Consider the following 13817-nt stretch of genomic DNA (forward strand, 5'->3'; position numbering starts at 1 on the left):
AGACCTTGTCTTCAACGTAATTGAGATTGATTTTCAGTTGTAAAGCAGGTGCCAGACTGATACAATAGCAATTCAAGCCAAGTATTTAGAGAAGATTCAGCTTTTTTTCCAAGAGCTTTTGTTTGTTTTGGTTTGTTTGTTTGGGGTTTTTTTTTGGGGGGGGGGTGGTGTCTTTTTTTTTTTTTTTTCCTTTGGCTTCCAAGGTCTCTGATTCAGCTCAAGTAAGAAATGCATCCCTTCTTTCTTAAAGTGAAAGAAACAAGACAGAATTCAGAAGCTGTCTTCATTTCATTGCTGGTCTCACCACTCAAACTGCTGTCAAGTCTACCAACTAAATTGGTATTTTATGCTGTTCAGCCCCATTGCCTACTAACATCTGGCTGGTGCTCCATTCACATAAATTCCAGCTAACTACTTGCAGATGAAGAAACATCTTTCCATCCAAGGAAAATTTTAGAAAGCTCAGTGGAATCTACTGCCAACCACATTGTGTTTTTCAGACTGTGGAAACCTTGCCTATTTAGTTTTATTTAAAAAGTTAACTAGAATGTTTATAATAAGTAATGACATTTTAATTATGCACAGTGTAACAATGATGAGCATTCACAATCAAACACCCAGTTTAAATCGTCAGATGCTACTTCAAGAACCTTGCTCCAAACTTGCGGGCACACTTAACACATGCTACGGCACAGGCACATGCTCTCCCAGGTTCAGGTTTGTACATGAATGTAACTCAGACCCACATGCAAACTGCATGCACTCGTTCAAGTCAAGTAGAAGAGCCAATATCCAATTTACATGCAAAAATTAAGTTTCCAGGTACACAAAGGCAGACATAAGAAACAGCATGCTAATTTTGGATGCACAAATTTTAACCAAGTTTCAGTCACCGAGCAAATCTTCAACACAGCAGTACCACATTCTAATGGCAAATAAATATAAATTAGTAAAGTATTTGAAGGTATTCCAAAGGTACCATCTTCAATGAAAAGGATGAATTTTTTATTTTGTCTTTTTTTTCCCATTTATTCCAACATAACGGTTAAATAATTGTTATAAACCAAAACAAATGAGCAATTGACTCAAGATATTTAAAATTTAAATCCAAATTACACAAACCTGCATTTTGTAACACGTGTTGATAAATGGGACACTACTATAAATTAACAATGCATTATTTTTCAAATAGCATGGCTGCTTAAAGCCACTGCTAAGAAGTTCAGGAATATATCACATTCTAATGAGCGACTAATGGGAAGAGGGGGGCAGAAAACGGAAGATAACACAGTCACATAACAATAAACAAAATCCCTAACTGAAAAGGATAAAATAGTTTTAGCCCAAATATTCACTCCACTGCCCTTTCTTTCTTCTTCTTTTTTTTTTTTTTCTCCTTTTTAAACTGGAACATATTGGTATATTTTGCAGATGACGCTTTATTATCTTTTTCAGCATATACTGGAAGGTCAGAGACTCTTCAACACAGCTGCTTAAAATGAAACTCTGATTCAACCACACCAGCACAAAGACCTCCACTATCATTAAAGAAAAACCCAGACGTACATAGCATACAAATTCGACACATATTGTACAGCCACAGCAGAAAACCCTTTTAACATTCAATGTCCAGTTTAACAACCAGTGTTATTCTTCAAGTACGTCTCCATTACTATTGATCACACTTGAAAAATTCATTAAAACTAGTCCCATTTAAGTCCAGCACTTACCACTACCTAGTCTTAGAAGCAGTACATCCTGGAGCCTCCTGTTCAAGTCTCTGAGCTCTTTCATTTCTGACACGAGTGCCCCATACTCCTTTAGCTTCTTTGCCTGTTGCACAAGCTGTCTGCGCGTTCTCTCAAGCTCCTGTTGAATGTGTCTCATTTCTTCTTGTTGCTGTTGGTAACTCCTCAGCAATTCTTCATACAGAATCCGAGGAACTACAGCATCGTCCATGTTGTTCATGCCTTCCGAAGTCTCCATAAAAGCCTCCTCAGGGCTGGAAGTATTACTGAGACTCATCCCATTCTGTTTTTCAAGGCGAGCAACAACTGCTTCAATGCTTTTGTGTGTACCTTCACTTTGTTTCCTCCCATCTTGTCTCTGCATGTTACAATAAAAAAATTTTTAAAAATTAGGAGAGCAGTAAGATGTAGTAAATTTAAAATTCTACAGACTTGGGAAGTGGTAATATTCTTGTTTTCCAAAAAAAGCAAGACAAAGTCTGCCTGCAAAAATGTTTTGCCTAACAGATTCTTGTGGATATGCATCATAACTACCATGCACGTGAAACTCCGCTAAATGCATTTACAAACTTCTGAGGCAGTTAAAGGCCTGCCTTTCTGCATTTGCACAACACTTGCAAGCTCAGTGTATATAGGTCACTTGATTGCATATGTAAAGAAAATTAATTTCTTTTAAAAAAGTGGATCTGGATCTCTCTTCCTTTAAAGTTTACCCCTAACTTTTAGATTTCTGACGACTGATTTTCTGATAAGTAAGAGAAAGAATCAACTACGCGCTACGCTCATCACCTGTAACATCAGAGATAAAAGCAGCGTACCACACAGAGCTGTTCTGTGAACAGAGGGCTTGTCCTTCCCACACTTTGGGAGACAAAACTCGATCTCTGACAGAGGAATAGTTCTCCGACTATTCCTGTAGCATATTCCCCCAACTGCCTGGTGCAAGTGAATGAGTTAACGCTATCAGCAAACACTGAAAAGGAACTTGAAAACACAGAAGTTGGAGACAGAGCATATCACCCAGCCTCACCTCCCTCATCAACTGATTCCTTCTGTATCAGTACTGCATTGCAGAGGCTTCATGTCCTTAGAACTCTCAGCAGAAATTTACCTTCTTACCATCTGCACAAACCCTACAAATTAAAGCGCACCTCTTTTCTTGGGCCCCAACAGTGGTATTAAAATGTGACAGCATGGCTAAAAGTCACTAAGTTTTATTGGCCAAATATGGAAAAAGCATTTGAACTTCCAAGCAACTGCAAGGAAAGCAAATGTAGCTCATGGCTTAGAGACAAGAAGCTGACACTATCAGTTCCCATACCACAATATCCATGAGTAATGTGGCAGAAAATGAGATTATTTGATGTTATGCCTGCTCCACGCATGCTCTAAAAAAAATAAATAATACAAAAAAATATGCTGGCCCACCATAAAGAAATGTACTAGTATCATTCCTGCAGCTGCAAAACACATGAAGCCACAGAGCAGTATTTTATTCTGAAGGTTGGCAGACTTTTAAAGAAATCATTTGATATAAAAAAATAAATACATTTACATAGTGGGTTTCTGGCATCTAGACCTAAAAAGGCAACTGGCAGTTACAATGGAGGGATGCAGTCCTGTCAATTTGTCTTCTCATCTACTGCTGTAGTTGGGAAGCCTCAGAGCACCCCTTCCATTCCAAACAAGCAGCGCGCAATAGGTCACAAGTGCCACCGAGAACAGCTGCTCGACATTCACGTAACTGGTGACTTTTTAAAGCATTCTGAGCCAAAGTGGAAAAGCATTGTTCCAAAAATCTCAAATGGCAATGGCAATTAAACTCTGCAGACGGTATAAGCAGGAAAACGTTCGATTGCACATAAATCAGGTTTTAAAAATACCCCACCCCCACACACACAATTTGACCCAATTTCACCAAACACAGTGTTTTAAGGGGATCAAAAGCAGGCCTGGAATTCTTAAGCTATGACGTCTGTATATGCCCCAAGCACTTCCAAAAAAAAAAAAAAATTAAAAAAAAAAAAAAAAAAAAAAAGAGAAGGGAAAAAAAAAAAAGAAAGACTTCAGTACCTTACTGTGTCTAAGCTCCACATCTTCTTCCCCATAATCTGTAACCTCCCCAGCTTCTTCTACGTGATTGAGAGAGAGTTTGGGGATTTTAATTTTCTTCTGCATCACACTGTTCTCAAGGTCAGTTTTGTCCTCTAAAATGTATATTAAAAATAAAATTTTGTTACATTAATCAGTGTTCTTACTTCCAAATACTACATGACTTAGGCAAGACCAGTTAAAAAAAACAGAACCAAAAACTTCCCATGCTTCAATCCCCTCATGCTATGATCAAATTATCCATGGTATAACTCAACTGATGCCCACTAGCAATTCTAGAGTTTCAACCGGGGATCAATCTGGCCAAACACAAGAATAAATACTGTAAAATGCCAAGCTAAATTCATGTGAGTGATCAAAAGTGTCAATGAGTAGCTTGTACTATCACAAAAACAAGAGTTAAAGACGCTGTAAATAAAACGATTTCCTAAAAACGATCTGTATTGCTCTAAATTATATTTACCAACAGTACTTTCATATTCATAACTGGTTGCCGCAGTTCAAACTCTGCTTTGGTTTAAAGTGAAAATAAACTTGGTAATTCATCCTATACTCTACCATCATCTGTCAGCAGTACAGATCTATTTGCACACATGGCAGATGCTGCTGTTCTGCAAAGTGCAGGGCTGGAAAAGGGGATGCTGCAGGATAAGTTGAAAGGGCATCACAGAAAAGTTGTGTATAGACCAAAGCTGCAACAAAATTACTATACTACACCTGCTTCATTAGTTGACGGTACTAATTATTTTCATTTAGATACACAAAGCCAATAAATGGTTATATTAATCTTTGAATCTCATTTAAAAATTGAAGCAAAATATTTTCAAGACTGAAACATTCTAACATACCTCAGGACCAAGCATTTCAAAACATTATTCTCAAAATAACTTGGATATATTTTAATGTTACTGAAAAGGTGCAGATGGGACAGGGAATCAAGAGTACAGTCTCCCCAAATGTGCCTGTGATCCGTAAAACTCCTGCAGAGCAGACAAGGTCTTAAAAGATTCACAAGCTTGGCTACCTGTTCAAGACATTGACAAGGAGAAATGCATTTAAACTCTAAACTGTTGTCTTTGTACATTGAAAGCTTATGAATAAGAAAACATTTTGAATCTTTTTATCCACCTGCAAACTGTATTTCACAAAGTGTCCCATGAATATTTTTGGAAGTGCCAATGAGGATGGCATTTCTGAGTGCTCTAGTTGCATTGACTTTTGCTTTCTCAAATTAGCGTCTCTCCACAGGACCTCAAAATGGTTCGTGTTGACAGTGTAGGAAAGGGAAACAAAGGTAAATCACTGTTTAATGAGGAGCAAGGCATTCATTAGAAATGAATTACACAGATGAATGCAATTCATTTTGTTACAGATAGAAATGGATCTCTTGTAGGCAAATGGTGATATTACAGCCCAAGGCTATGTAAAGAGAATAGGCACAGAACATGCAGAATAAGATATTAGACAACCTGAAATGAAATGCAGATGGTAGCAATAAATACTAAGACAGATGCAGAAAGAAACAGATAAACAACAAAAAACAACTAGGCTTATTTTAGATCATTCTCCATTCCCCAGAGCATCACGGATGCTTATCCCAGTAAAACAAAAAGGCAATCCAACTGTTTCAGTTTTGAAAAATAAACCCCTATGTTTTCATTTATCTACAAAACGTCAGTTCATCAGAAAAGTGAGATAACCCAATTCTACTGTCAGAGAGAAGAGAAGAAAATACGGGAGCCCTTCCTAGAAAAAATAAAAATTTACAGACTAAAGGACAGACCGATAGGTATTGGTATCTTCTTGGAAGGACAGAAATTTAAGAATAAATCCAGCCATACTGAATGGGGAAAAAAGCCACCAAACCCACCCATCAACTTTTTCTGTGACTATGTATTTTGGGGTATCTGATAGACTGAGGAATCCTTTACTAAAATATGTTCTCACAGTTCTTTAGACGACAAGCAGCACATACATACTGCAGAGCCAGATTCTCTAGACTGCTTTGCCAACTCATGTTCCACAGAACATGCAGATGAACTCCTCCTACATTTAAAGAATGCAGATCAGTTTCTATGCTCTGAAATAACCCTTGGCCTCACAACAAGATGGACACAATCCAATTACTTCACATAGTTAAAAAAACCTGTCTGTTGGCAACTAGCTGAGGTCACCAGTAGCCAGAACCCCATGCAAACTAGAAACATAGCCTTCCTTCCCATGGCCAGGGAAAAGCAAGCCTTGACACACTCATGGAAGGGGGTCACAGAGGAGTAAGTGAATGCGCAGACTACAGTGGAAGTCAGGAAATCCTTTCTGATGAATAAACCAACATTAAAATAAAAAATTTGGAAGAACAGAAATATTTATCTGTTGATTTTAGCTTTTTAAGTCAATTCATAAATGTTAAGAGCACATTTTACGGACTGAACGACAGAAATGAAAGAAAACAGTTTGGGGTCAAAGAAAACAATGCACATCAACGGAACTCTTCATTCTCTACACTCCCAAATTCTCAGTTTGCCTATGAAATTTATGTTTGCAAAACTTCACTGGTGGACTGCAGGTAAATGTTTGTTTATATACCTCCTTACAAATGCTCTAGTTTGTACATTATTGGTATGTAACTATCAACACTGTTCTCTTTCATGTTTGGCAAATCTCTTCATTTGACTTTTTGATTTTACTGCTTACCCTGTAAATAAACCAGTAAGTTGAAGAAAGGAACTCTTTTATCCCCATACCAAATTTGAAGAAACAATGGTGAAAATGAGTTTGTATAAGTTATAGCTCAGGAAATTTCAGTCAATGAACAATTAACTTTATGTTCCTCCGCCTTCCAACAACAATATATGTAATATTTTCTTACATATGCTCTGCTCTTTGTAGGCCTACTTATGCCTGACACAATTCATCCAGTGTGTTGAATATGAAAAGGCCTTTTGTTTTTCTTTCTTTTTTTTTTTAAAAAAAGCATTTCTAACCTCTGTTGTCTTCTGCATTAGCTGCAGATAGAACCAGAAAAATCTCATTCTGAATTTGAGACTAATGCTGGAGTACTGGCTCTTGTTCTGTAAATATTAAAGGAATTTGGGAAGGGGTGAGAGGGAGAGGGGAAACGAGGGGCGGGGGGGGGGGGGGGCGGGGGGAGGGGTAGGAGAAACATGCATTTAGAGCAGTTCTTAGGACTCTCCCTGTCTGCTGTTGTGCCAGCCTACAAAAGAGAGGTACAAAAGAAGAACCCAGCAAAAAGCAAAACACACATGATCTTGAGCTGCAGGAAAACCAAGATACCAACCGAACAGCTGGACAAGATGCAATAGGCCTAAAGCTACAGAGCATGCCAGGACAGAGAGAAGGGCAGCCCTGGAAACATTGTGGCTCAGCGCCTGGCTTTGTAATAAACCCAATCATCTGTCTGGACTTTGTCCCTAGTCATTTAAACCTTGCTACAAGTTAAAAATTACACCTTTCCTTAAGTGCCCATGATCAGCTTGTCATAAAGTTGTGCCTATTCTTTTTCCTATATATGGAATAAGCGGTTCAGTGATACCAGCTATTGAGAACTAGCGCTTAACACACCTAATTAGGTACTTGTAGCAAAATATGCAGGGTAGAAGAATACAAAAATACAATACAAGAACAGGCATCATTGATTCTCTCTGTTCTTTAAGAGCGAACATTCTGGAAGACACATGTAAATTAGGAAAAATTGCTTTTGTGCACAGAAGCCATAATGCCAGACAGAGAACACACTATTCCGTGATTCAATGCACAGAATAAAGCATGCTGGAATAACTGTGCTCCAGGAAAAGGTCAGACTTGAAGCAATCTTGCCAGTCAACGCCACAAGGTATGGGGCTCAAGAGCCAGTGCACATGACAGCATCCCTCCCCACACAGCCACCTACCAAAGTTTTTGGGTAGTAAGAAGACAGCGAACTGCTGAGAAATTTGAGAGTGGCTGGGAAGACACTTGGCCTCAGCAGTGATGAAAGAAAGAAAACCAAAAAAACAACCTTGCATTAGAGAATCTGTATCAACTAGCAAAGGATAAACTGTTCCTGGAATGTTTTCTTCAGTCAGGCCTTGGTTTCAGTGTCAGGATGGGTGGATCCAGGCAAAAAGGTAAAAGATTTAAGTCTAGAGCAGCAGAGAACTGAAGCAGACAAAGCGACCAACAGGGCAGGAAGCAAGTTGGTTAAATTCAAGGAGAAACGTGTCAGTGCTCTAAAATTGAAAACCCTATCACGGGATGTATAAAAAAACCTATGGAAATCTCAGAGTCTCCTTAAAACATCTCTTACTTGCTAATTTAGAAAGACTGAACAAACTAATCCGTTCAAAAAGTAGTTCAAATGCTGATTTTTTTTTCCACCTTTGGAGTAAAAGCTGGAAAAATAGAGGAAGAGAACTCTGCACTCCAAATGGATGAGGGATGGCAGGTCTGGGATCAGTCCAAATAAGGGGCTTGGCAATGCTATAAATCTTACAGTAATAAAATGAAAGAACTTGAAGCAAAATTCACCCTTCCCCTAAGCTTTCAAAAAAATTCCACCCCTTGTGAAAAATGATATACTGACAGATGAAAAAATTTACCATCACCCTTCCCATTTCCAGGCATATATCCAACACATATGGACAACACCTGTAAAAGATTCCCCACACACTGCTGCACTGAACTGCTTTGCTACTGATTTAGCCAGGTTCCTTCTACAGAGCAGATAACATCACCTGCCTCAGCAGGTTGTGGATCAATTACAGTTCATAAAGTAAAAGACACTTAAGAACCAAAGCAAAAAACCCACAATCAAAGGTATACTTGGGGTTTCAAAGCAAATACACCCACCAGGTACAACAGGGCACGGAGTGCTAATTAAACACAAATTAAAAGTAACTAATATTGCTATGACTGAGAAGGAAAACAGCATGATAATACCAAAGAAAAATGAAACAAAAAAAACGCAAAAAGCCATCTAGTTTATTTGAAACTGGAAAAAAAACCAATTATAAATTACTTCCTTAGCTAACTGAATACAAACATTAAAGAAGGACTTCAACAGGAAGAACAGAAGAGATTTCAGAAAAATGTACCAATCCTGCAGGATCAGATTCAGGATACAGAGGAAGAAAACCTTGCCTCATCTGAAACATCTCTGAGCTAGTAGTACACCGGGATTAAGACCATTACCAAAGAAGAAGAAACTCAGAATGACAGTGACAGACAACACAGAACAACAAACAGCAGCAGAAATACAAAAGTTATTTGAAGAGGACAGGTGCCGCCAAACTTGATGCAGCTAAAAGGAAGGAGTGTGTGCAAAAGAGAGGTCAATGAGGTGCTGGCACAGTCAATTCAGGCTTTGGATACTATAATTTACTATATTGTTTTGCATTTTTTTGCAGACTAGAGGAGAGCTTTTTTGGAAGGACAGAAAATAAGAGGATTACAGAAATAAAACACATGGCACAGTGAAAACACTACCTGAAATATATTTAGTTAAACAAATTTAAGTGAGAAAAGTTAAGAATAAAAATGCAGAGCTGAGAGTTGCCATCATCTGGGCCAGTATCACTCCCAAAAGTTTAAAAACCAAGCAGTCCTGCAACACTTCTCCAGAAAGAAAATGACAGTAATATACAAACAGGTGACTAGAAGAATGTCTTCAGAGCAAAAAGAGTGAGCAAAGAAGTCAGGGAAGAACAGTGTATCACGGAACACTGAGACAGGCAGGACCAATAAGCACGTGAAGGTGAAGACATGCTCTTAAGGAACCGGCCAAAAAGGCTGTTAAATCTTGTGAATTTCAATTAAGTGTAAAGAATAGGAAACAGAGTGAAAATAATTCTTAATCAAATTGGGAAAAGGCAAGATAGAAAGGTCTTAAACTACTGCTTGACAACTTTTAGAGATGATGGGTAAGAAGGATGGTGTGCCAGAAGCCCGTGTCAAGACTGCTCACTGATGATGGAGAGAAAGCCACATCTGTTTTGTACAAAGGCACTAAAGAAGGAACAGAAAGATTAAGGAGCTGAACTCCTACAAAAGCAGAGGACAGATCTGTAGTCAAATTTCTAATTCACATGAAAACGTTCAAATATTTTGTAACATTCTCCTTTTGCACGCACTCACTTATCAGCAGACTGTTCACATTCACTATCTGAGTATAAGCCCAGATACGTCAAACCTGTGCTGCAAGAAAAACTTAAATAACCTAAATATATCTTCTTTCTTAACTTCCATTATTAATATGAAATATATTTATTAATTCAAAAGCTAATACAGAGTCTCTTCAAAAGTAATTAACCAAAAGTAACATGGCTCAAAACTAATACAGCTACAAATAATTATTGTTCTTTTATTCTTTGTCAGAAACTCTTCCTTCCATTTAACTTTTACTGGTATTAGAAGAACACTTGGCTGCAGTAGAAACTGATGGAGCTGGATGATCAAATACAGACAAGACATTACACTGAGAAACAGGAAATCATGCTCTTTACAAGACTGAGGACAGTGTTAATCCTGGATCCAATATTTGCTTAAATACTGACCATGAATAACAACCTTTGCATCTTACTGTCCCCATCTACCCCACTGAAGTGTTGTGCAGATTTGTGAATATTTGTACAATACTCAAACACAAAGGATTATAGCTATTATGGAACAACTCTCTTAATCCTTCCTGAAACAAATACAATACAATATTGCCATTAAATTAAAAAGAAGAAACCTTGAAAACAAGTAGGATGTTAAAATGCTATCCTTCAAATATTTCCTCTGTACCTACATATGAAACTGAACTATGGGAATTATGTTTCAAAAGTTTGAACATGATAAATATTTTACAAAAAGCTATTTATAATAAATGCTATTTCTTTCTTCAAAAGTTCAAAAGTTCATTTAAAAAGATCATCAATCTCAATGACAGCTACAATTTGCCTATTTGGCTGCCCTGACCAGTCGGTCTGTATCATGCTGTAAAATTATATTAGGACCAATCCCTGATTATGACTGCATGATCACAAAGGCCACAAAGCCATACAGATGTTGCCTACCAGCTATTCAGCAGATAATGCAGCAGCCTACAGGGAACACTCCAGGAAGCTTCCACAACTCTGCCCAAGGAATGAGCTTGCTATGGAAACAGTGGGTAGATTTATGCATTTTTTAGTTTATATACAAGAATTACAGCGTGGTTCGGCCTCTACTATTTTTAAAGAGTTCCTTTAAAAATAACAAATAAGTGACTGACTGGCACTTAGGTAGTCCACTGAAAAAAAAAGTTTTACCGTTAAATTATGAAAAAAATCCCCTTAACTTACATTTTTCCCCTTTTCACTCCCCTGCAAATTTTAGCATATTTTAATTAGTGTTAGTTACCATAGCTACCACAACCATACTGTCTTTGAAGTCCATTTTATTAAAACTCTGAAAGTCATACTTTTACTGTATTGTACTTATACAACATGTACAAGCCTAACTGCTGTAAGTGGTGCAATGTATATACTAAGATCAAGAAAAAAACAAGTGTAGATCACTTGTATGTCTTTATGCCATCAAAATAAATAAATGACTTCTGACTATTAGGTGAAGCAAAAAGCAAATGTAACTGAGGAACAAACAGGACGGTTAAGAAGGGTTTAAGACAAAAAAACCCCACCCCAAAACCAAAAACCAACATACTTCCAGAAGAAGCACAGTGACACAGGAAAAGAGAAAATTAAATATAAGGGTAAAATCTTGCACAGATAAATCCAACCTTTTTGGTTTTTACTGGTATTTTATCCTGCTGATGACATATAACCATCACAACTATCATAAGGGTTACTCCAAGCCACTACTTACCAGCTACAGTTTTAGAAGTTCCAAAATTTTAGTGTCGCTGCCATACAAGCTCTGTGCGAGTGTGCCATATTAAGACTACAACAGTGAACAAACATAAAAGATAAAAAAAACCCCAACCAAATCGTGCCTCTGTATAAGCCCTTCATATCTCAGAATGTTCCTACTGTAGAATTTAGAAGGGGAAAAAAAACCTCCACCCTTCATCTTAAACAAGTTAAAAATAAAACAGAAATGGATCAAACACAAAACGAGTGTGAAATTTAAATATTCTTTATGAATACTGCCACTCTCGTAGTCAGGACTATATTTAAGAGTGTGATGCAGTTTTTCTGTAACACAAAATGACTGGGTGGATCTCTGCATACAGCCAGACCTTTCACCTGATGAAAAGGCAACACAACAGTAGCATGCCAGTTAAGTACCTGACAAAGTAGGCCATACACCTTAAGTATCACAGCAGGAAGTTAAAAAAAAAATATTTTATTTTTTTTTAAATCCTAATGTGAACAAAATTACTTCACCACTGCTTAACCTGCTGGGCTTACTTTCTCTCAGTGACCACAGAGGGCTGTTGGCATGGCAAGACCTGATGCACAGGTATGGCAGAGAGAGAGCACAGTTAGGAAAAGTTGGATTTGCTGCTCAAAGGCACCGACACACAAGCTCGTCTGCAGGTACTCCAGAACTATCCCAGGAAAAAAAATATCAAACAAAGAATCTGTGAGGAACCATTACCACTACAGGAAGGCTTCCTGCAGCACTTCTTTACTCAAGGCAACACTTGGGATCACCCAAGAAGCAGCTGCAGGTGTTTTGATTTTTTCCCTGTTGCCATTTCTCCCCAGGTCCCTGTCATACAACACATGAGTTCCGTATCACGAGAGGGGTTAGACCTAGAGCTTTCTAGGAACAGTTAGCAAACACTGTCCCTCCCACAATAGTTCATTAGGTCTACAGACTGCCCTGGGAAAGGAAGTGTGACATGTGGACTACGTATGAACATGGGATGCAGCAATGGTACACAGCGGCCACAGCTATGACCTGCTCTATGTGTGCCAACTCCCCAGGCTGTCTGAATAGCACAAGGAGGAGAAGAATGCACATAGAAGCACAAGACTACAGAAATACCAATAAAAACTTTAAGTTAAATGTTATACAACAAGACAACTTCCTACATTTTGTACATACTTCACATAATCTAAGATCTCATCTTGTAAATTTTCACCTATTCCAGCACCTGACAAAGGGTCTTTCCTCCATTAGCTATCCATAGCGAAGAAGCTTGCTTCAACTTCTTAGTGTGTATCCACTCTCAATCTTAGCCAAAACTCAGTCCTAGAATTATGTAATTTAAAATTTTTCTGGTAACAGAGAATTTACATATTTCTGAAATGCACAGCAGATTATCTCACCGTAAGCTTTTAGTATGAAGTGGACTGTAACATTTTATAAAAGGGCAAGAAAGAATATGGATGCACACAGGTAGGGAATTGCTGTGAGAGTCTGATGGAGCTGCATTTGTTACAATTGTGTGGGTGAGAAATGTTGAAGGCAGAAGCTAGAGAAAACAATTATTTACTGTAGCCAAGAAAGAATGCTTCCAATTAGAAGATAGTCACTATTAACTTGCTAGCAAATGTAGCCTGCAGTAGTGAACTTTAAACCTGAGCCTCAGTTCATTCTACCTAATACTCTTTAATACCACTTTGCAAGCAAGAAAAGGCTCCAACAGGGTTGTCTAAGGATCATGCTAGCTACTATATGGTACATTTGATTATAGGCAAAATTCTGCTAGTGTCTACACGGGACAAGTGTGAAAAAGTTGCAAGTGGCACACATGTTTCAAGAAGAGGGACCAGAAAAACAACTTTTCAGCATTTTGAAGAGAGGACAGAAAAGAAGAGAAAAGGAAGGGTGTGGATGATCAGAAAGACAGACTCAAACTCTTCCTGAAAAGCTCTCTACTATTTTTTTATTCTCAACAAGACAGACCAGTTACCATGCCACCTCAAAAAACAGCTGTATAGTGAAACTCTAGTCTGCTGAGCTATATTATCCTTTCAAGAGGTAAATACAATTATTCCTTTATTACTACATAACATCAGTTACCTG

At 38.0% G+C, this 13817-nt stretch overlaps 1 protein-coding gene across 10 annotated transcripts in view; it reads right to left on the bottom strand.

The window, feature by feature from the left end:
- Positions 1-13817, bottom strand: part of LOC101910707 (BEN domain-containing protein 5) — a 965145-nt gene that overhangs the window by 368597 nt on the left and 582731 nt on the right. For 5 of the 10 annotated variants that reach the window (XM_055814850.1, XM_055814849.1, XM_055814856.1 and 2 more), the window contains 2 exons: positions 3822-3955; positions 1731-2106 (listed from right to left, as the gene is read on the bottom strand). The exons of 2 other annotated variants lie outside the window; for them this stretch is intronic. In XM_055814850.1, the coding sequence (XP_055670825.1) occupies positions 1731-2106; positions 3822-3955 (510 nt within the window). Of the gene's footprint in view, positions 1-1730; positions 2107-3821; positions 3956-4708; positions 6918-13817 lie in introns of those variants that run through there. 3 more of the 10 variants (XM_055814857.1, XM_055814851.1, XM_013299997.3) reach the window with 3 other exon arrangements.

This window comes from Falco peregrinus, chromosome 10, assembly GCF_023634155.1.
Source record: "Falco peregrinus isolate bFalPer1 chromosome 10, bFalPer1.pri, whole genome shotgun sequence".
Lineage (NCBI taxonomy): Eukaryota > Metazoa > Chordata > Aves > Falconiformes > Falconidae > Falco > Falco peregrinus.